Below are 20,406 nucleotides of genomic sequence, written 5' to 3'. Positions count from 1 at the left end.
ATGGGTCAAGGCCTTGGGCTATGTGACAATCCCCACCTTGTGCAGTGGGTACCCCTAGAGTGTGGGACAATGGCTACAGCAGGCAAGCAGCACACATACCAGTCATCTTTTATTTGGAGGTTAATTCTCACTAGGATATGAAAGGATTCAGCAATGATGGAGTTCCTCACAGAGGGTGCTGGGCCAAGGAAGTCAAGGTCACGGGTACAGAGTGCACCCCCCTGCATGGGCCCCTCTTCAGTGGTACTTGCGTCGCCGCTCGTGTTCTGAAGTCAAGAAGGCAAAACAGTGTCTTAAAAGGTTATAGTGAGAAGGAGGAACGGAATTTAATTTCTCAACCATTTAAAAATACTAATTTGTAATTTTAAATAAAATGGGATGATGCCGTTTTATATTCACTTTTTACAAAATGAGCTGCCCCTGCTTTTAACTTTATGGAGTGTTATTTGTGAATAAAGTTTGTACTCTTACCAAAAAAAAAAAAGGGCTATAGTGAAAGCCAGAGATGACACCCACAGCAGTACCAAGCCTTCCTGAACATTCCTTTTAGGACATGACCTGGAATCTGTCTTCCAGTGTCTCAAAGGAATTGGCAGACCTGGGGGCACAGAGGTACCTCAGGAGCCAAGAGGAACCTGGCCAGCCTCTTCCCTTCCAGAAGGACCACCTGCTCAGACAGACAGCCCCCAAGAGCCTGTCCCTCAGAGGCAGTGTTGCCCTAGTACAGCACACTGGCAGAGGGCTGGACACTGTCAGAAACAAGCTGTGAAACCCTGTAAGAGGCCACAACTGACATTGTTCCCAGCATCTCCCACCAGATAAGTACCTCTCAGGCCGCAAAGCCAGAACAGCCATGCTTTTCTGGAGCACTGTACAGACACCAGATCATACCACTCAACCTATTTCCCTCTGCACATTGGCTGCTAGGAAGATCAAGCCACATTATAGCAGAGCCTGCAGTATCTCATAGAATGCTTCCTAATTACTAACTTTACCCTAGGCTTCATCTTGTTTTTCTTACCTATGTTCTCCGTCACAGTTTTCTACCTTAAAGCAATATCCCATATACTGTACTCTGATAAGTCCGTCCAATTCTTTTAGGGAGAAGTGTAGGTAAAGGACATACGGTCCCTCAGCCTTAGAGGATGGACTGCTATATCTAACAAAGTGAGCCAATACCACCCTCTCATGGGAAATTGAAGGCAAGACAGTCCAAGAGGCACTCACTGAGCTCCTTGTAAGAAATGCAGTAGTTGAAAAGCACGTAAGCTGCCAGCAACATAGTAACCCCAGAGAAGCTCCCCTTCTTCACATTGATGTACTTGTTGTAATACCGGTAGTAACCTGCAAACACGAGAGGAGCTCACTGTGCTGCTCTGCTGTGAATGCTTCACGTCATCCGCAGTTGAGCCTGGCCGAAATCCAGGGACCCAGTCCTGCCCTGCTGGTACGCACCCTACATTCACTGATTGATTAAGGTGAAAAGCACAAATACCGGCAGTGTCTCTGATCCCCACAGCCCAAGACCAGCTCCTGAGCTAGGCCCACCTCTATTCTGCCTCTACCCCACCCCTTGGCCTTGATCTTGTAGATGTGGCTCAGCTTGTTGGCCTTTGGTCCTACTTCACCCCCACCTCCAGGCTTGGAGATCCCATTACCCTAATTCTGACGCAGACTCCAACTCCCCAGAGTAAGGGCCACATTGCCTTGGCCAGCTGGGCCCATGAAGAGGAACGCTTAAAGTTCACTTCACTGGGTGCCTAACCACATGCACTCAAAGAGACCTGAAGACCCAGAGACTTCTTTTTGTGTACATACACACATAAGGTTCTGACCTCTTTGAAAGGCTCCAGCAATGCCTTTAGGGGTGAAATCCCGCATCAAAATCCAGCTTGGCAGCTCCCCTAGTTTGACATCCATGAGTTTCTTCTCCTTCACTGGTACTGAAAGGGAAGAGCAGAAAAACACACCCACTGAATTACCTCCCAATAAGACAAATAGTATCCTTTTATGCCACTATTTCAACTATTCAATAGAAGTGCATAATGTAACTACATAGAGGCTGCACATAATATTACAAATAAATGTATCAAATCCACCATTTTAAGCCTGAGTCTATATAATGGTGGAACTGCTGCAGCGAAAGCTTTATTAACCTACAGGGTGTCTGAATAAGTTTGCTGGGAATAACTCTGAAAAAGCTAAGGGGTGTGAGGAAGAAAGCAATAAAGTGGAGGACAGAATAGATTACTGCACAGTTAACATTTACGTTACATCACTGTCTTATTTCATCTTCACAACAAGTAGTTGATGCCTTTCCCTTTGGGAAGGGAGGGAGAGCAGATTCAGAGAGTTTGGGCAGCTTGGCCAAGGTCACACACAGCTAAGTTCCTGAGGAGGCAGGACTCCTCAGGAATGGCCCCCATGTCCCTGAAGCCAATCTGAGGGTGGCCTTGTCCAACCCCTGGGGACCTGTGGCTGGAGAATGTACAGTAGGGAACATCAAAGGAGAACAATGTGATGTGCCCTCAAGTGTGTCACTCCCTTTAAGGAGCACCAGTCCCCCCAGTTGTGCCAGCCTGAGTAAGCCCCCTAAAAGGAACCTAAGCTACTTCCACCTCAAGCACCCTACCTGAAACCACAGAGACAAGTAAGAGACAACATACTTCAAGAAGTCAAATGACTTAGTAAAAACCACTCCAGATGACCCAACAGGCCGGAGACCATATACCAATGAGTCTGAGGACAAGGAACAGAAGGGCTCCTGGCAGAGGCCACATTGTACTCATCTCTGGCCCAGAGGAAACCGGGGAGGGTCAGACCTGTGGGTGTCCAGGAGATGCTCATAAGGAGGGGTGGCATCCCCATCCCTGTCCCCCACTGCACCCACAAAGAGCTATTTCAAAAGCTTTTAGCAGGTGGCCTCTCCAGGACAAGGAGTCAAAGACCACCGCGCCTTCTTAAAGATTACCACAGGAGGAGCCAGACTAAAGCACCTCAAGGTTTCTTCTCCATTTTGGGATCCTTCAGGACTGGCCCCAAGAGTCCAGTGTGGGGGATCCCACAGGTCTCCTGACATCTCCCCCCACACTTAACAAGAGCAAAGGCTTTTAGGCCATAAACAGAAATGCAAGGCTCAATGGCCAGCTTCTACTCTGCTCCAGGTCCTGTGAAGAAGCAGACACAGGCCTTGATGAGTGTCAAGACTGAGTGTCCAGAGCCCACAAGTGACAGGCAGAGGCATAAGCCTATGACTTGCACGCATGGCTTTAGGAACACAATTTAGGGCGCCTGCCCCAAACAAACTGGCCCTTAACCTTCCGTCTAGGCTCATCCAACAAATATGGAGCACCCACTATACACCAGACAGCATGCTAAGCACCGTGGATGCAGCACCGAGTTAACATTCTACTGGTGAACCACAGATCTCCTATGCTACTCATCTCCCCACAATCCCTTTCTGTTTCTCACATGAAACAGGATTATTCTCACACGAGGGCCTTTGCATTTGCAGTGCCCCTAGGGCACCACAATCTATCTCAAGTAAGCACCACCACTTCCTTCCTGAATAACCATTGAGCCAGTTTCCTTATCTATGAAATAAATGGCTAATTCCAAGCATTAAGTGAGAATTGATGTAAAGGTATTTGGAACAGCACCTGGAACACTGCAAAGTGTGGTCATTACTTTTGAAATCTCACTATGAAACATCCAAATGGGGGGAGGTAGAGAAAGAAACAGCATTTACATTGAACTTTTAGACATATTAAGCATACAGGACTTCAGGGATTAATCATACCCTTTAGTTCTTTTACAAACAGAAAATGTAATTAGTTTGAGAATATTTACAAAATATGAGGTAGTCTTAAAGATATTCTTCCCCTTCCCTCAAAAAAACAAAAATGACTTTCAGGATACACTCCAAACTTCTATTGGAGAGTTCGGTGTCAATGATATTAAGCTCAACATCAAACAATATCATACAAGAATGACCTTCTGTCATCTTGCCTGGGCTATTTCTTAAAAAGTTTAACAAGCACACATCTCAGTTTTGTTTTCACCTGGAATGGCAAGCTTTTAGTACAAGGAAAACTATACTTCCTTTCCTTTTGAATGCGAACATGGTCAATACTTGTGCCACACTTTTAAAGTCTTCCTCTTGCATGCAGTGAAGGGCTCAGGCACATCATTCTAAAACCAACCACTGGCTTTAAACACAGCCATGTGGTAGGGAGTGGGTAATAAAAGTAGACATGGAAATAGATGGCAGTGATGTTGCTAACTGCTGAAACCTGAGTGTAATGCATTTGTTACATTACTGTTTCCTTTGTATTTGAAATCTTCCATCATAAAGTCTTAAAATGCTTTTTAAAATGGAACTATGTTGGAGGAGATGCGCCAAAGAAAAATGATAATTTTTTTTCTTATTTTTAGAAACCAGGATCTCACTCTATTGCCTGGCCTAGAGTGCAGTGGCACGATCACAGCTCACTGTAACCTTGAACTCCTGGGCTCAGGTGATCTTCCCACCTCAGACTCCCGAGTAGCTAGGGCTACAGGTACGTGCCACTGCACCTGGCTAATTATTTTAATTTTTATATCAATGAAGTCTTGCTGTGTTGCCCAGCCTGGCTTCAAACTCCTGGCCTCAAGCGATCCTCCTGCCTCAGCCTAAAAACAGTATTTTAAATCAAAGTATTTTGACTGGTATAAGGCTGGTGACAAGGCCAGGTGTGGTGGCTCATGCCTGCAATCCTAACACCCTAGGAGGCTGAGGCAGGAGGATTGCTTGAGGTCAGGAGTTCGGGCTGGTCTGAGCAAGAGCAAGACCCCATCCCTATCAAAATTAGAAAAACTTAACCAGGCCTGGTGGTGCGCACCTGTAGTCCCAGCTACTCCGGAGGCTGAGGCAAGGAGGATCGCTTGAACCTAGGAGTTTGAGGTTACAGTGAGCTGTGATGACACCACTGTACTCTATACAGGGTGACAGAGCGAGATTCTCTCTCTAAATAAATAAATAAAGTCACTTCTGGACCCAGTGAAGCTATTTTTTCACATTCACATAAACCATGCAAATATTGTCTGCATTCTCATGATAACGTTCAGGGGCTGGCATGGTGCCTGGCACATCACAGGAGAAAAAAAGCCAACAATTTAAAATTCATTTTTCTACCTGTTTCTACCTGTGTATTATGAAGACAAGAGTGTTTCCTTAAACAAAATGAGAGCAGGAAAAAAAAAATAAAAACACAGTAGCCTTAAGGAGAGCCAAGTTCAGCATTATCACAAAACTCCAAGGTACCGTCCTATTCATGATAGGTGCATCCACTGATTCCCGAGAATTGCTCTTTTAGTGAAAGAAAGTCAAAGGCCTCAGTCCTTGGCAGCCATATCAGAACCCCTTTTCCCCCCACCCCCACACCCTCGCCACTCCTCTGCAGTGCTGGAACATCCATCTGCAATCACTGATTCACACAAGAGATGCTGTAGAGTGCAATGACAAGCTACAGAATCTGGGACCAAATTTCTGGCTTTAGTGCCACTTTGTAGCCGTGCGCCCTTGGGCAAGGTACTGCTGTCTTAGTTTTGTCCTTTGTAAAACAAGGGTAATAACAGTACCCACTTTGGTACTTGGCTCCAGATACTACATAAATGAGAACTATTATTTTCTGCCTGATCATGAGCTACCTGAACGTGGGAACATCCCCCCACACAGTTCCTGGTACACAACAGACTCTCAGTAATGGTTGTGGAACAAGCACAGGTTCTTCAGAGGAGAGGTGATTTTATGACTTGAAGCAAACTGTTCACTTATTATGGAGCTGCATGGAAATGCCAAGTGTCTCCTGGATGCTAAATCCAACGCAGAAGTTGGCCAGAGAGTAAAAATTTTAGACTTTGCAGGCCATATAAGGTCTCTGTTGCATAGTTTCTTTTTTAAAAACATAAAAACCACTCTTAGCTCATGGCCAAACAAAAACAGGCCGCAGGAAATCCAGCCCACATAGTTTGCTGACCTCTAATTCTATCGACTGCTGATAATTCATATTTCCCTCACTTTATTGATGCTAATGAGCTAGTTGCTTTGTGCTCTGGCAACAGATACCACCTAAAAGATCATCAATACTTAAAGAGATACAGATTCCAATTTCTTCACCTGGGGTGATGCTAAATGGGCCAGGCATATGACATGACCTTGCCCAAAGATAAGCTGAGATAACCAGCTCACCCCAACTGAGTGCTCAATTGTGGGCCAGGAGAAAACACATGAGCTTTACACACACTAGCCGTGTTCCAAGTGTCTTTCATGTACTAAACTGTTTAATCCTCAATCCAGAGCGCTCTTCACTACAACGCTGTGCTTTAATTAAGATGCCAAGCCCCGATGCTTCACTGCTCCCTTTTCACATCTTGTCTCCTTTAAACAACACAACCACCATGGATGAGGAATATTCTCACGCCCATTTTACAGAGGGAAAAACAGCTTCACTCTCACCTTTTTTGACCCCGTATTTATGTTTCCAGGCTGAGAGATTAAGAATATAGAAACTGAGGTAAGACATACATGGGTTAATCAAAACTCCGCCATTATCAGCTGTGTGACCTCAGACAGGCCACACCACATCTCGGACCGTTATTGTCCTCATCTTTTAAATGGGATCAATGTTCCCGACACTGCCCTCAGACCAGACCACTATAAAAATCTAGGGCTAAAACATGGTTTCCTTACAAAAAAAAAAAAAAAAATCAATGTGTACAGCCGGATGAGCGTAGAGATTACACATGCGTGTCACTGAAAAGCCTGCTGGCCATACTGCCCTCCTTGCGAATAAAGCTCACTTATCATGAGGCCCCAGGTTTGAATCCCAGCCCAGCCCTCTAACGAGTTGTGACCTTGAACAGGTCACTTCACTTCTCTAAGCCTATTAGACATACATGAACCGAACCTTAGGTGGTGTCGGGTACCGTCTTAGGCATTCGCTCCTCCTAGAGTTTAATTTGACCTTCTACTTCGGGAAGAAGTATAGAAGCTCCGCGTAGGGTCCACACGCAAAGCGCCGGGTTCGCGGCGAGAAGGAAGGAAGCTACCCTTCAGCGGAGAGGGAAAGTGCCTAAGGCAGCGCATTCCCAGGCCCGGAGCCGCGTGCCGCAGCTGCCCTCTGCCCTCTGCCCTCACCCTGCACGCGGAAACCAGGCGGCGCAGGCCCTGGGCAGCAGGAAACCGCGGATGGGAGATCCGAGGGTCAGACAGGATAGGACCTCTGGAGTAAGGGCCCAGCGCAACTCAAGGGAGGCCGCAGCAGTCTCTGAGCGAAAGACAGGCGGCTCTGCAGCTCCTTCCCCTCTCAGTACGGCTCTGGGCCCTGAACCCCGGCTCTTGCTTCCACCGCGGTGTCCAAAGCGCCCTACCTAAGGCCGGACACTCACCGACTGACGCCATCTTGGAGCCTTGATGTCCGCTGTGCCCAACCGCGTGAGGACTGCTGGGTAGGGAGACACACCCCCAAGGGCTCGGAAGCAGAGGCTCACGGGAAGCAGGTCACGACTGCTGTGAGCCTGGGGCGACCAGCGTGCCATGAAGTGAAGGGCGAAGACCCTGGAAGGCAAAGACCTGGAGCCCCGCAGTGAGAGAGGGAGCGGCTAAGCCTGGGATACCTATCCCAAAGCAATGTATGGCTCCCACGCACTGATTTGTGACTTTACCTGTAACCCCTGTCTCCCTGAAATTTATAAAACCAAACTGTAACCCAATCACAGCGGGCCCACTTGCGCAAGGCTTTTTGGGCGTGGCTTAGGGTCATGATCCTCAAATTTGGCTCAGAATAAATCTCTTTAAAATTTTTTTACAGAGTTTGGCTTTTTTTCCGTTAACACTACTTGGTTTTTATTTATCCCTCCCACCCCACTCCCATGTGCTGCTGCCTGTATTTCAGAGCCTTCTGCAGCCTTGCCCCACTTCGCCTGAGCCGTGGAATCTATACATTTGTCTTATGTTGTAGAAATGATGGCTTCCTTAAGTTCAGTAAGTGCTGCCGGTTTTTTAATCATAGATTTCATTCCTCCTGATGTACTAGGTGTTCCAGGAGGGTTCTTAGGCAAACTTTTGTTTTTCCGTTTCCTTTTTGTTTTAAACTGTACTTTCTTTCTTAGGACTTATGCTGCTTTCTTTTTAGTTTCTGTTCATATTAGGTGAGTTCTTTTGAAACAGCTTCGTTGCAGGAGATATATTATACCTATTTGGGAGAAGAAATGAATTATTTGACACAGCAAAACTGTGCTATTCAACATGGTAACCATGAGTTACTTTTGTGACTATTTACATCTAAATAGGAATTAAGTAATATTTAAAATTTAGTAGCTCATTTGCATTAAGATACCTTTCAAAACACTATATAGTTATAACTTTATATAATTTATGTAGATTAATGAAACAAATTTGCCCGTTGCTAAGTCCTGCCCCATGCAGATGTCAACACTCCAGCAGTATTTCCTGCCATATTATCAGTAGGAATTTTTTTAAAACAACAAACACTAATGATGGCAATGGTGGGTGGGCTGGTCTTTCTAGGGCCAGGGCGCCCTTTCTTGGAACACTGTAGTGCTCATCTATTTCCCTTTCAGAAAAAAACTTATTACCCACATTGCTGGGACAGCATTGACAGGCAGTCCACAGGTATTACCCTCTTCCCAAACTGCCTCCACTGAAAAAGGCCACTGCCCACAGCTGTTCCCCATCTTTCAACCATTCACATCCAAGCTGAGGGTGTGAAAAACACAACTCTACTTGCCCCCTGCCTAGGGCAACTCTGAATAGCCTTCCCAGCTTCAGAGAAGCTGGTAAGGTTAGTGGAGGCCTTCCCTGGAATGGCAATGTGGCCCAGTTTCTTCCTCTTCCTGGTCCTGTGCGCCCCCTTCCTCCTCCACAGGTGATGACTGCATGTGTATCCCCAGTAAACCTCCTGCACACAACTCTCCATCTCACAGGCTGCTCAACCTATGGCCCAACCTATGGCAGTTGGTGCCAGAAGTGGTCTGGGCAAGCAGGGATGGGATTTTGGTGCCCAGTCACTGACCATCTGGCTATCCAAGAGGACCCCCCTACACACACACTGGTGGCAGGTGGAGCACGGATGTCCTCTGGCATAGGCTTAACCTTCACTGGTGGTCAACTGCAGCAGCCTACAGGTGCAAGGTAGTGTGCCTAATTGGCACCTGATAAATTTTGGGGAATTAGTCAATGCAAGGATAGTGGCAATTGCAATGACTATAGCTAAGCTGAGAGTAATTAATCAGCAATTAAGAGCTAATTGAGAAAGCCAGAGGGTCTCCTTGGTGACATAGAAAGTAGCTCTTATCACCTGTAGCTAAAGGGCAGAGAAAGCTGAGGGCCAGACCCAGGACTTGTTCATGAGTAACAGCCAAAGAAGGGCAAACTCTCAATATAGGGAGGCCTGCTATGCCAAGGCCAGTGTGCTGGTGAGGAAACAATGGGGCACAACATATAGGGTGGGGATATCTAGGTGGATGTATCCCCAAATCCTGAACTCTAATTTTCCCTGTAACCTCTGACCTTGCTTAATTGGCCCCCTCCTCCCTGTTAAGAGCTAACACTCCACCCTTGTTTAAAGACCATGCTGAGGCCACTTCCCTGCAAAGTTCACATCACCCTCTCCATATTTGCCCCACCTTCCAGCCTGGCCAGTGGGCTAATAGTTAGGGTTAAGTCACAATGTAACCCAGCTAGGCATGTGCTAGCAAGAAAAGGAGGAAGGGGACTATGGTCCCAGGAGCACCAAGACAGAGTCCACATGGACCAAGTGGAGCTGGGAAAGTCCTATTGGAACTGGATTCTGCCAAGGGCTGGGCAAAGCAAAGTTAGAAAATGGAGTTTATTGATTTGGGAGCACCAACCTGGGATATAGGATTTACCATCCTGAAAAGGACCCCAGGGGATGGTGCAAACCTGCAGCTAGGGTGGCATCTAGAAACATGGGAATGGTAATGGCCCAAACTAAGCAGGACAAAAAGACTTAAATTGCCACAGCAGATGTTGGAAGAAGAAATTAAAAGTTTCAGCCACATGGATGTGCTCACTTAAATAATGCTTCATAAGGCCAGAAAAGCTGCCAGAGGACAATGCTCCATGGAGGTCCCAGAGGACAGGCCCTTTAGCCATGCTGCAAGGAGCAAGGCATGGAAAGGCACCGGCATCATTAGGCGTGTCAGGGTGGCTCTCTTCTGGGGACCAAGGCAGGCTTAGGAGATGCCTTTGCACAGTAGCGCTCACAGCTAACCGTGGGGATGAAAGGTCCCTGACCAGGTGGGTACAATCATCACATGGATGGAAGACAGCATCAGCCAAGTGCATTTGACCTTCTTTGGGAGCAAACTTCTTTTTTTTAACACATTGACTGCCACACTAGAAAAAAATTTTTTTTCCCTGGGATCACGGAGTTTTATTAAAACAAAACGATCCTTTATAATTCATTGTTTTTTATTGTTTTCTGTGCCTGAGTTATATGCAACACAATCCACATTTTTAGAATTGTCACTATTAATTGCAACAATAAGAACATCAACAAGTAAGATTTTCATGAACCAACTGAAGGGCTTTGCTTCACAACGTACCGGGCTCCAAACCAGCCTGAGTTAAATACAACTCATATGGCAGTCAACGTGTTAAAAGGAGTGAAACCCTTTTACAATGTAATATCTTAGAAATGCATATTGTGAAACACACAAGTATGGAGGTGTTCTGGTTGAAAGGGAAGGGGACTGGGTGGCTGGGAGAGGGGCCCTGAGGCTGACAGCACAAGGCTTCTGCTCAAAGCATGAATGATATCATACAATGATGAGCCCTCACTCAGATCCTTTGGGGAATGCCAGAAATCCTGCCCTCAGCGTTCACTTCCCTCCAGATACCTGGACAGGTGGAAGGAGGCCTTTCACAGCTCAGAGGGAAGCCACAGAGCACTAAAAGAATGGCTATGACGATATGAAGGATGCACTGCTCCCAGAGTATGCCTGGTTTAAGTGTTAACACTGCAGGTGGAGACAGATTTTGTGCTGGCAACTCCCGCATGAAGAAATCATTAGTGTGGACTCACACGTTCATCCACCCACTTTGGTGTAGAAGAAAATGCACTGAGGCTGTGAGTGCCGATCAAGCATGCCTTTCTTTTTCTCCTCCTTTTGTGGATGATGATGTTTGTTAAGCCTCTGAATTTTGTTCCAAGATTCGACCTACATTTTCCTCTCTGGTTTGTGCCACATGCAGTGAGCATGTGTCATGCCTGTTTCTTCAGCGTTCATCCAGCCCTTGGTCACCTGACATCTCCATGACCATTTGGGTTCAGAAGAGGTCTGCATCTTTTTCAACACTGTAAAAGATTTGCTACAAGAAATCTCTGGCATCTGCCCCTTCTGAGGCTTTCTCTTGTTACTCTGGTGTTCTGCACACATTCCACTGCCCACGGAACTTTCACATCCTCACATCTGTTAACCTCCTCAGCCAGAGTTCCCCACCCTTCTGACATTTCCCATAATATTTGCGTCACTGAGCTCTCATGCTGTTCATTCTGGTTGAAACCATGCCCCAAAGTGTTAAAGAAACCAGTGACTCACAGAAATTCTTGAGCTTGCAGGATAGCAGATAAGAAAACAAACAACTTTCTGGAATGCTGGAACTCCCTCAGCTTGTGAGATTTAAAAATACAAAAACAAAAAACCTGGCAGAAATAGGTTGGAACCAATAGGGCCAACTGGCCTCTGCGCAGAACAAACTTTGATGTCACAGTGGCTCCTTCCACCACTAGTTTCCTAACTCACCCACAACTTGCAAATAGCATCCAGGAGCAAGCATGAAGAGAGAACCGCGCATGCCCAGAACTTCCCAGCCCTACCCTTTCCTTCCACCAATCACCGGCTAATCCCACAACCCACCCCTAAACATTTTTCTAGTAAAATACTGTCTTTTTTTTTTTTTAGACAGAGTCTCATTCTGTTGCCCGGGCTAGAGTGCCTTGGCGTCAGCCTAGCTCACAGCAACCTCAAACTCCTAGGCTCAAGCGATCCTACTGCTTCAGCCTCCCCGGAGTAGCTGGGACTACAGGCATGCGCCACCATGCCCAGCTAACTTATATATATATATATACATATATATATATAGTTGTCCATATAATTTCTTTCTATTTTTAGTAAAGACAGTGTCTCGCTCTTGCTCAGGCTGGTCTCGAACTCCTGCGCTCAAACGATCCTCCCGCCTCGGCCTCCCAGAGTGCTCGGATTACAGGCATAAACTACCATGCCTGGCCTAAAATACTGTCTTAAAGCCAGCACAGGGAGACAGATTTGAGCTGGACTTCTGTCTTCTTGTAGGTCGATTTGCAGTAAAGCTTTTCTTTTCTCAAAAGCCCGGTGCCACAGTATTGGCTTCTAGAGCATTTGGCAGCGAGCCCCTTTCATTCGATAACGTGGTAATGCCCTTCCTAGGGATGTTACTCCGCGAGCGATGAAATTTGGGTATAAACTTCCAAACCCAATGTGGCTCCCCTTGGTGTTTCTCCGCTTTTTCTTTAGCTTCCCCAAGTGTAGAGAGAAGGTAGATGTGGAAGGCCTGAGACTCAGAAAAGGAGCTGTGGGTCAGAGTGGCCACCTCTGTAAAGCCTGCTTTAAAGGGCTTCTGATTTCTAGACAAGAGTGGGCAACAAAAAGAAAAAAAAGAAAAAAAAAAAAAAGAAAGGGCTTCTGAAAGAAAGGGATAAACACAAGCAGCAGGAGCTGGAGAGCCTCCTCTCGGCACCCAAGCTCTTTCTGTCACGTATCTGGCCCTAACGACCCAGGCTTTTATCCGCATCCCTACAGCCCCGTCCATCCCCAGCTGCCCCTCCGCGTCACAATCGTCGCACGTGGACGTGGTGCAAGTCGGCATCCGCGCTTGACTAACCTTCACCCCCGGGCTGCGCCTGCCAGACTCCAGCCGCGGAGGGGCCCAGCCTGCCAAGAATCCTTGCCCTCCCCCATCCAGTCGGAGTCCTTGCCCACCTACTGTCCGCCCACTGTCAAATCAGATGTCCCACAGTTTATTGGAGCTTGGGAACGATGACTTGTTCCAGAATCACACCGCCAGCTGGAAGGGGACAGGCGGTGGAACCCGGTGTTCCCCAGCACCAGGGCGCAGACAGCAGCTGGAGTCGCAGAAGCCCAACAAGGTGGCTGCTTAAGTACTGGTGGTCCTTGAGACCTCGAGCTCTAGCTCACTACCGGGGCCTCGGACTCTGCCCCTTCGAAGTCTCGCCCCTCGCAGTTCCCATGGTGACGGTAAAGACGCCTCAACAAACACCTTCTAATTTCATTTGTTCGTTAACCCTTTGTTTCCTATAGTGGGGCAAATGTTCTCCACATTTGTCCTTTGTTAGCCTTACAGTGCTTTTTTCCCCCTGGTTTGTTGATTTTTCTATTCTTTGTATTTGACTTTTATTTTGGCAACAGTTGATTTTGTTAGTTAAATTTGGAGTGATGTTTAGCAACGACAACAGAAGTTTCAGCTGGGTGTGCTGTGTAAAAAAAAGTTCTTTTTGACGCCTCTAGCCGGCAATTTGGGAAATGAGCTGATTTGGAATCAAGCGAGGAAGAAAATCTAGGAATGCAGGAAGGGAGGCACTAACGGTCACAAGTCCACTCTTACTTCCTGAGGCTGTGCAGAATGTTACGGGGTTTGCTCTTGAAAATTAGTTATGTTAACTACTACTGTGATAAGGAAACACAGCCTCCATGGAGTGAATAGTTAACAAATTGACGAGAATGCAAACCAGGTTTTATCTGAACCCTCTCTTTCCCCCCAAGGGCTTCCCTTTAAGGAATCTGTGTGGAAGGCAAGAGGTCGTGTCAATTTTTAAATGCTTACCGGTTTCCTTCTGGGTGTCCCCCTCCACCCAAGACACGCCTAGCTTCTTCCCCTGCAAAATCTAAAGGCAACCGGACCCAGAATGGGCTGGAATACATATGACCACATCCTACCACGTGTAATTAGCTCGCTTTGGAGCGGGCTGCCTGAGTTTGCATTCTACCGGCCCCCCCTGTGAGCCCAGGGTGTGTCTTATTAAACCCTCTCTGCTTCACTCTCACCTTTTATGTGTAAAGAGGACAAGGAACTTGACTCCAGCGCTATGTGAAGTTAGTGTGGTTAACGTGGGAACCAAGTAGAGCCCCCAGAACGATCCCTTCGCTCCGTTTTAACTCTTTTACAACTTACTCCAATTTTTTAAAACAACCCTAAGAGCAGGTCTTAGAGTTACAATTTGCCAAATAAGAGCTGCCCTCGCTCCATTCATTTTACTACGTTTCTTACTTTGGAGGTGCCATTGTAGGGTTCATTCGTGTTCGTTCTCTTTCTCCGCGGTGACCAGGCAGATGAAATCACGGGACAGTAAAACTGCTATAGGTGTGTGATATTACGCCGAGCATCTGCAGTGGGAATTAAGGATGACACCTACAGTAGTGTGTTGCAGAAGTGTTCTAAAGGTTTCACACGCCCTTGACCTCTCTCTTCAAGGCTCACTTTAATTGTTCTTTTAGGCGAGTGTTGACCATCGACGGCCACTGTAGGTATAATTTAGTCTCAGGTGGAGTTTACCACCGCTTTAGGCTGTGTCCCCAAGCGACTGGGCTCAAGGAAGACCCTGCTCAGGCGCTAGGGCCTGTTAACCCCAACCCTACCGGGCTGGGCCTCCTTCAGCCGTGGTTGGGTCCCCACTGGAGGTGGAGGGGCGGGGTCTTCTGGATGCACGTGCCCGGCCCTCCACTGAGCAAGGATCCCGCGAGGGGTCCTTCCCAGTTCAACCAGGGAATCCTTGTAAGTTTCACGGGGTTACTTTGTTTGGACTCAGCCGTGCCAAGTCCGGTTCGAGGGTCTGATCTAAGGTCCCTTCTGGGAGGGGAGGAGAGGGTTGTGGGGAGGGGACCAGGAAGACCCGACTGCACTGAGTCTGTGCTACGCCGCTCCTGGGACTGACCGAGCTGGTGGATTGGAGGCTGGGGGCGGGAGAGTTGCGGAGACCGATGCTCCGGGGGCGGGTCGCAGAGGAACACGCAGCGCCAGTGGCTTCTGTGCCGCCGTTCCTCCCCTACGCCCGCGCTGTTCACTCGCTGGGACGCGGGCGCCGCCGGAGCCCTTGATCCAGACACCGGGAGTCTGGGAGGCCCGAGGGAGAGGCCGGAGGGAAGCGCCGCGATGACCCGTCCCCCGGGGCTGATCAAAGGGCTGAGGGCGCACGAGCTGAGCTCGAATATACATAAATGCTAAGGTTTAGTTAATGACGGGTAAGGGGTTGGGGTAGGGAGCAGAGTATTCCGAAGGTACTTGTATTTTCCACAATAGCTGCATGTGCTGTTCCAGTGTGGGCATTATTAATCTGTTTTCAGAACTGAGCTACTGTGGGAAGAAAACTAACCATGAGGAAGAGCTGTGCTTTTACCTTCAAGCTTTGTACTTTACATCGTGCCAGAAGGTCTTAGAATTAATTGTTCTCGACTACATTGCGTAGCTCATTCTACAGACCACTGGGCAGTGTTGGCATTGACCGACTACCTGGGAAATTGATGAAAATTTCTCTAAATCCATATATCTATAAAAGAGAGTGAATCACCTATCCTGCTATACTCCTTGTACACAGACATCTCCACTTGACCATGAGGAGTATAAAAGGGGTAATTTCCATTGATGTAATGAAAGGAATTGAAATTTTCACTCTCAAAGAGTAATCCAGGACAGTTGACCCACCTCAAACTTGAGGGAGCTTGTCCACCCAAGGGTCTGCCTAACCCGGCAATAGAGGGGAAGCTGGCAGGGCTCTTCCCAGTTCTGTCCCTTCATAAATGAGTCACTTTGGGCCATTTGCTTATTCTCTCTGCTTCTCCATTTCCTCTTCAGAAAAATGGGATTCATGATAATGATGTCTCCCTCAGTGTGTAAGAAGATTAATAATGTCACATGCTTAGAATTGACAGTGACACATAGCAGGCATTCCACTTAAATGTTGGGTGCTACAATCAACTTTAATTCTTACAGCAATCTTGGCTGAAAATCTTAGAATCACAATTTTACAAATAAATAGCCTGTACTCCCCTTCTTTTACTTGATAACCTTCCCTAATAATTCACTGAGAAATAGATCCCGTTAGGTGAGAGTCGAATCATCTTCTGAACACCCAATAAAATAATATGCACAGGTGTGCACCTTTCTTTCCCACATTATATTAGGAAATTTTTCCACCCTCTTGGTGGAAAAGCCAAACCCTAAGTAGAAAATTTAGATTGCATCCAATCTCACTTTTAAAGGATTTGTTCTGTTGGTTACATCTTTCTTTCCAGAATCTTCAAATTCTAACTTTTCATTTAATCATTTCTTCAGTATGCCGCTTGTCACAAAAAGACAAATTCCTTATGGTTCCACCTACACCAAGTCCCTAGAATAGTCAAATTCATAGAGACAGTGGAATGATGGTTGCCAGGGGCTGGAGGAGAAGGGAATGGGGAGTGTTTAATGGGTACAGAGTTTCAGTTTTGCAAGATGGAAAAAGTTCTGGAGATTGGTTGCACAACAAAGTGAATGTAATATATATATGTATATATATGTATTGCTGATAGTGAAATCATATTATCCATGGTCTTGTTCAACATCCCAAGACAAAGCCTTAATCTTCCCCTCTCTCACCCTCTATTCTTTAACCTGAGAGATTATATCACCTGGCAAGATGTACGTACACACGTACAGAGCCAGCGTCTCTAGGCGCTCAGCTTCTTATTGTAGGTGGTTTTTTTTTTGTTTTTTTTTTTTGGTATCAGATGAGATTCCTAGAAAAAATATGTGATATTTTTTAAAGCAAAGGACATAGTCTTTCTTCCTAGGTCTGATCCACGTGCAAATCATTGCGGGGCTCCATGTACAGAGAGGCTGGAGAGAGAGAACCCAGATCCCTGACGACCTCACCCCAGTCTTCCCGCTGAGCTTCGCACTTTCCACTGTCCTGTCCCCAATGTCACGCCCTAAAAGACTCCATAGCCCTGGGGAGGTGGGTTTTCCCGAATTACAAAATGAGGATTCCGGAACCCCGTGGCTTTTGCTTCTCGCCTGCTTCATTCAGTTTCACATTTCGCTTTGAATAGCCGCGTCACAAAAGGGACAAAGGACTCATGGTCAATCCCAGGGCTTAATAAAAGTAGAGTAAACAAACAAATACTGGTTGCTGCACCTGACAACTGCTGAAATTAACACTCCTCTAAAGCATAAAAACACACTGGCTCCAAGGACCTCGTGGCGCAACGGTAGCGCGTCTGACTCCAGATCAGAAGGTTGCGTGTTCAAATCACGTCGGGGTCAGAGTTCTGGCTGTTTTTAGCCACTATTAAATTCTGTACTGAGCAAAGCAAGCGTCTTGCCATTAACTCTCAACCTTGCACGTTCTCTTACCTTTCTTTAGCCCAAGGGGACTTTTTTCCCCCGTGAGTAACTCAGCAATGAACAGACACTTAAAACTGAAGGGTAAGCATGACCTGGAAGCAAGGAAAAATCCACCAGCCGAAATTTAGGTCGTTCTCTTCACATCCCAATCAGGACTTACCAGCTGACATTAATAGGACCTTAAAACAGCATAGGAGGAGACTTCCTTAATGAATTCACTCTGGGGTGAAAATAGCTTCTTTGGGTCCCAGGATAGTTCTCCCTGGGCTGATACCTGGGTCATCCTGATGAAGATATCAATTTCCATCTCTCTCCCTCTCTCTCACACACACACACACGCCTCACTTTTAATGGTTTGAGCTTCTTTCAAAAACGTCTGAACATTGTGGCTAAAGGGAAAATGCTGTGAAGTTGATTAACAATGTATGATGTTTAAGAGGAAGTTCTTGAACTCTCTCTAAGAATGGAAAATTCCCGGGCATTTATCACCGTTTTGGAATTGAAATGCATCCCTCCAATCGGGCGATGGAACAATTAAGTTTCAGATATAAATTAGCTGTTGTGAACTGAGAGTGAAGAAAAACCCACGTTAGCAGAAATGGAGATAGTTGTGTACTTACCAAGGTTAAGTTTTCACTACACCAGCCCACTTTCCCTTCAGTTTAAACGTCTGTCCTTTGCTGAGCCTCTACAAAAAAAAAAAAAAAAGAAAAGAAAGGCTCTTCTAGGTATGTTTTTTTTAAAAAGTTGATTGAACAAACCTTAGGACTTAGAATTATCACAATAATTGCTTACTTTGATGCTAAGGTGACTTGAACAGGCAACTTTCTAACTTCCAGGCAGATGTGCTAACTGTCCCACCACAAAGCCATAAACACCAGGCTTTCCTGTATATTTAATATATGTTAATTTCATCACACTTCAGCCACATGGTTCAAGATTTATCCCCACTTCCAGAGAGTTTGAGATTGCCTCTGAGTTTCTCATCCTTTTATTACAGGGATATACAAAGTGAAATGAAAAGATGGATAAAGTAGAGACAAAACGGTTTGGGGAATAATTGCCTTCACAATCCAGAAACAACCCGTCCACCCTGGGGGTTTTGCTATGCTCTGAGCAGCGCTGGTGGCCCTGCCAGTTTTCCAGGACTTAGGTTCTGGTGGCCACTAGGCCAAAGCTTTACTCAAAACAAACGAGTCAGGTGGAACTGGGAGTTGTCCCCTTTGGCACCCGAGCAGGAGCCTCCAAAGGACAGCAGTCGCCAAGGGACATTCTACGCACGAGAGAACACAGACTGGAGCAAATGTAAGGACACACTTGCAGCCAGTTGTCTTCCCTGAGGGCACATTTTGGAGCTCCAGGAGCTCTCAGCTGGAGCGGGGTCCTACCTGGAGGACACAAAAGCCTGGGGACTGATGCTGGCTTGACCTGTCCTCTCGCTCCCTCCTTACATTAGTATTCCTGGAACTGACCTGCAGGACTGACTCCCCTGTCATCTACCTGGGGGCAGCCATGCTTGACCCTCAATCCTTCTCTACTTTCAAATGCCTGGAACTTGGAGCACTGACTGTTCCCCCATCTTCTGTAAAAAGAAACAGGGGGCTGCTATGGGAATCTGCTGTCTGGGTGGGTTGCTTGATTCTGAAGGTGTCCCGTTCTTTAGAGGGACTCTAAGAGCAATCTTCCTAATTTATTTGACAAACATTAGCCTAGTCATAATAAGATTATGCATATCTCTCTCACAGAAACACACACACACACACACACACACACACGCACACACAGGACATGCACCAAGTTCTGTTCTAGGAGCTGGGGACAAATCAGATCAGAGAACAAAATAGACCAGGCCTTGACTCTGGAGGGATGGGGGATGTAACAATTTCATAGTATAGTTGAAGAGATTTTGACAAACGACAAGCATAACACAAAGGGAAGCGAGGACTTGTTGTTGGGACAGAGATTCTCTTCCTTCCAGCCCTTCCTGATACCGTGTACTTGACTCACATCTATGGGGAAGACTGTTTATTTTACTCTACTTTAAAAGAAGGTAATTGCTAATTTTTTTTTCTTTTAAAAAGTAAAATGTTTTTCAAAATAAATGTCAAATACAGAAAATTATGATGAGAAAACTTAAAATTACCCATAATCAAACCTCTCAGAGAAAATTAAGGATGTTGTGATGAGGTACAACCTTCTGGGTATTTTTCTATGTCTATATATCTTTAAATATTATTGTTTTGTAAAAAAAAATTTATAGAACGATTTCTCCATCAATACTATACTGACAGGTATTACCTATAAATTCAATGTGTATTTTAAAAACAGCTTTATTGAGATATACAATACTATTCACTTTATATAAGTGTACAATTAATGAATTTTAGTATATTCACAGATTTGTGCAGCCATCACCGCAATCAATTTTAGAACATTTTTATAACCCCCCAAAGAAACCCTTTAGACAGTAGCAGTCACCATTCCCTTCTACCCAACCCACCCCAGCCCTAGACAACCAATAATCTACTTTCTAGCTCTATGCACTTGCCAATTCTGGACATTTCATATGAATAGGACCATTCAATATGTGGTCTTTTGTGACTGATTTCTTTCACTTAGCATGATGTCTTCAATGTTCATCCACACTGTAGCATGTTTTGGTACTTCATTCCTTCTCAGTGCTGAATATTATAACATTCCATTTGTATGAAAATACCACGTTTTATTTATCCATTTTTCTTTCTGGCCCAGGATGTAGGGCAAGTGGGGAGGAACAAGAGTGACAAAAACTACAGTCAGAATGTGCCTCCTGAGCCACGGAGGCCTCTCTCACCCCACGCAGGGATTTATTTCTGACTCTGATCTTTGCTCAAGGCAACTGTGCATGTCTTGTTTTCTGACATGGATTTGCCTCCTGGTGTTGAAATTCCTGGGCTCCAGAGCTA

The 20,406-nt window shown here is 46.1% G+C and overlaps 1 protein-coding gene and 1 non-coding gene across 5 annotated transcripts; one reads left to right on the top strand and one right to left on the bottom strand.

Annotated features, from left to right (window-relative positions):
* Window positions 1–96: 96 nt before the first annotated feature.
* Window positions 97–7,479, bottom strand: ATP5MF (ATP synthase membrane subunit f). 4 transcript variants are annotated; one of them, XM_069486533.1, is made up of 4 exons: window positions 7,411–7,479; window positions 1,836–1,943; window positions 1,228–1,344; window positions 97–266 (listed from the first exon to the last, which is right to left on the bottom strand). In XM_069486533.1, the coding sequence occupies exons 1-4, from the start codon at window positions 7,439–7,441 to the stop codon at window positions 238–240; spliced, it is 285 nt and encodes a 94-aa protein (XP_069342634.1). In that variant the 5' UTR covers window positions 7,442–7,479; the 3' UTR covers window positions 97–237. The 4 variants fall into 4 exon arrangements, with proteins under 4 accessions (XP_069342634.1, XP_069342633.1, XP_069342636.1 ...); XM_069486532.1 differs by having other exon boundaries at window positions 7,429–7,479; XM_069486535.1 differs by lacking the exon at window positions 1,228–1,344.
* A 9,829-nt stretch (window positions 7,480–17,308) lies between these two features.
* Window positions 17,309–17,380, top strand: TRNAW-CCA (transfer RNA tryptophan (anticodon CCA)). Its single transcript has one exon. It is a non-coding gene; the product is annotated as a tRNA-Trp (tRNA).
* Window positions 17,381–20,406: the final 3,026 nt, after the last annotated feature.

Source organism: Eulemur rufifrons, chromosome 14 (genome assembly GCF_041146395.1).
Source record: "Eulemur rufifrons isolate Redbay chromosome 14, OSU_ERuf_1, whole genome shotgun sequence".
Classification (NCBI taxonomy): Eukaryota; Metazoa; Chordata; class Mammalia; order Primates; family Lemuridae; genus Eulemur; species Eulemur rufifrons.
This window is presented reverse-complemented; position numbering and strand designations above follow the sequence as displayed.

What these genes read in the sequence shown, in the direction of transcription:
- ATP5MF (XM_069486533.1), bottom strand. Translation starts at nt 7,441, where the DNA reads ATGGCGTCAGTCGGTGAGTGTCCGGCCTTAG. An exon ending in CGGTGAGTGTCCGGCCTTAG is followed by an intron (nt 1,944 to 7,410) that starts GTAGGGCGCTTT and finishes CTTCCCTTTCAG; the next exon opens with TACCAGTGAAGGAGAAGAAA. An exon ending in TGCTGGAGCCTTTCAAAGAG is followed by an intron (nt 1,345 to 1,835) that starts GTCAGAACCTTA and finishes TCGTGTTTGCAG; the next exon opens with GTTACTACCGGTATTACAAC.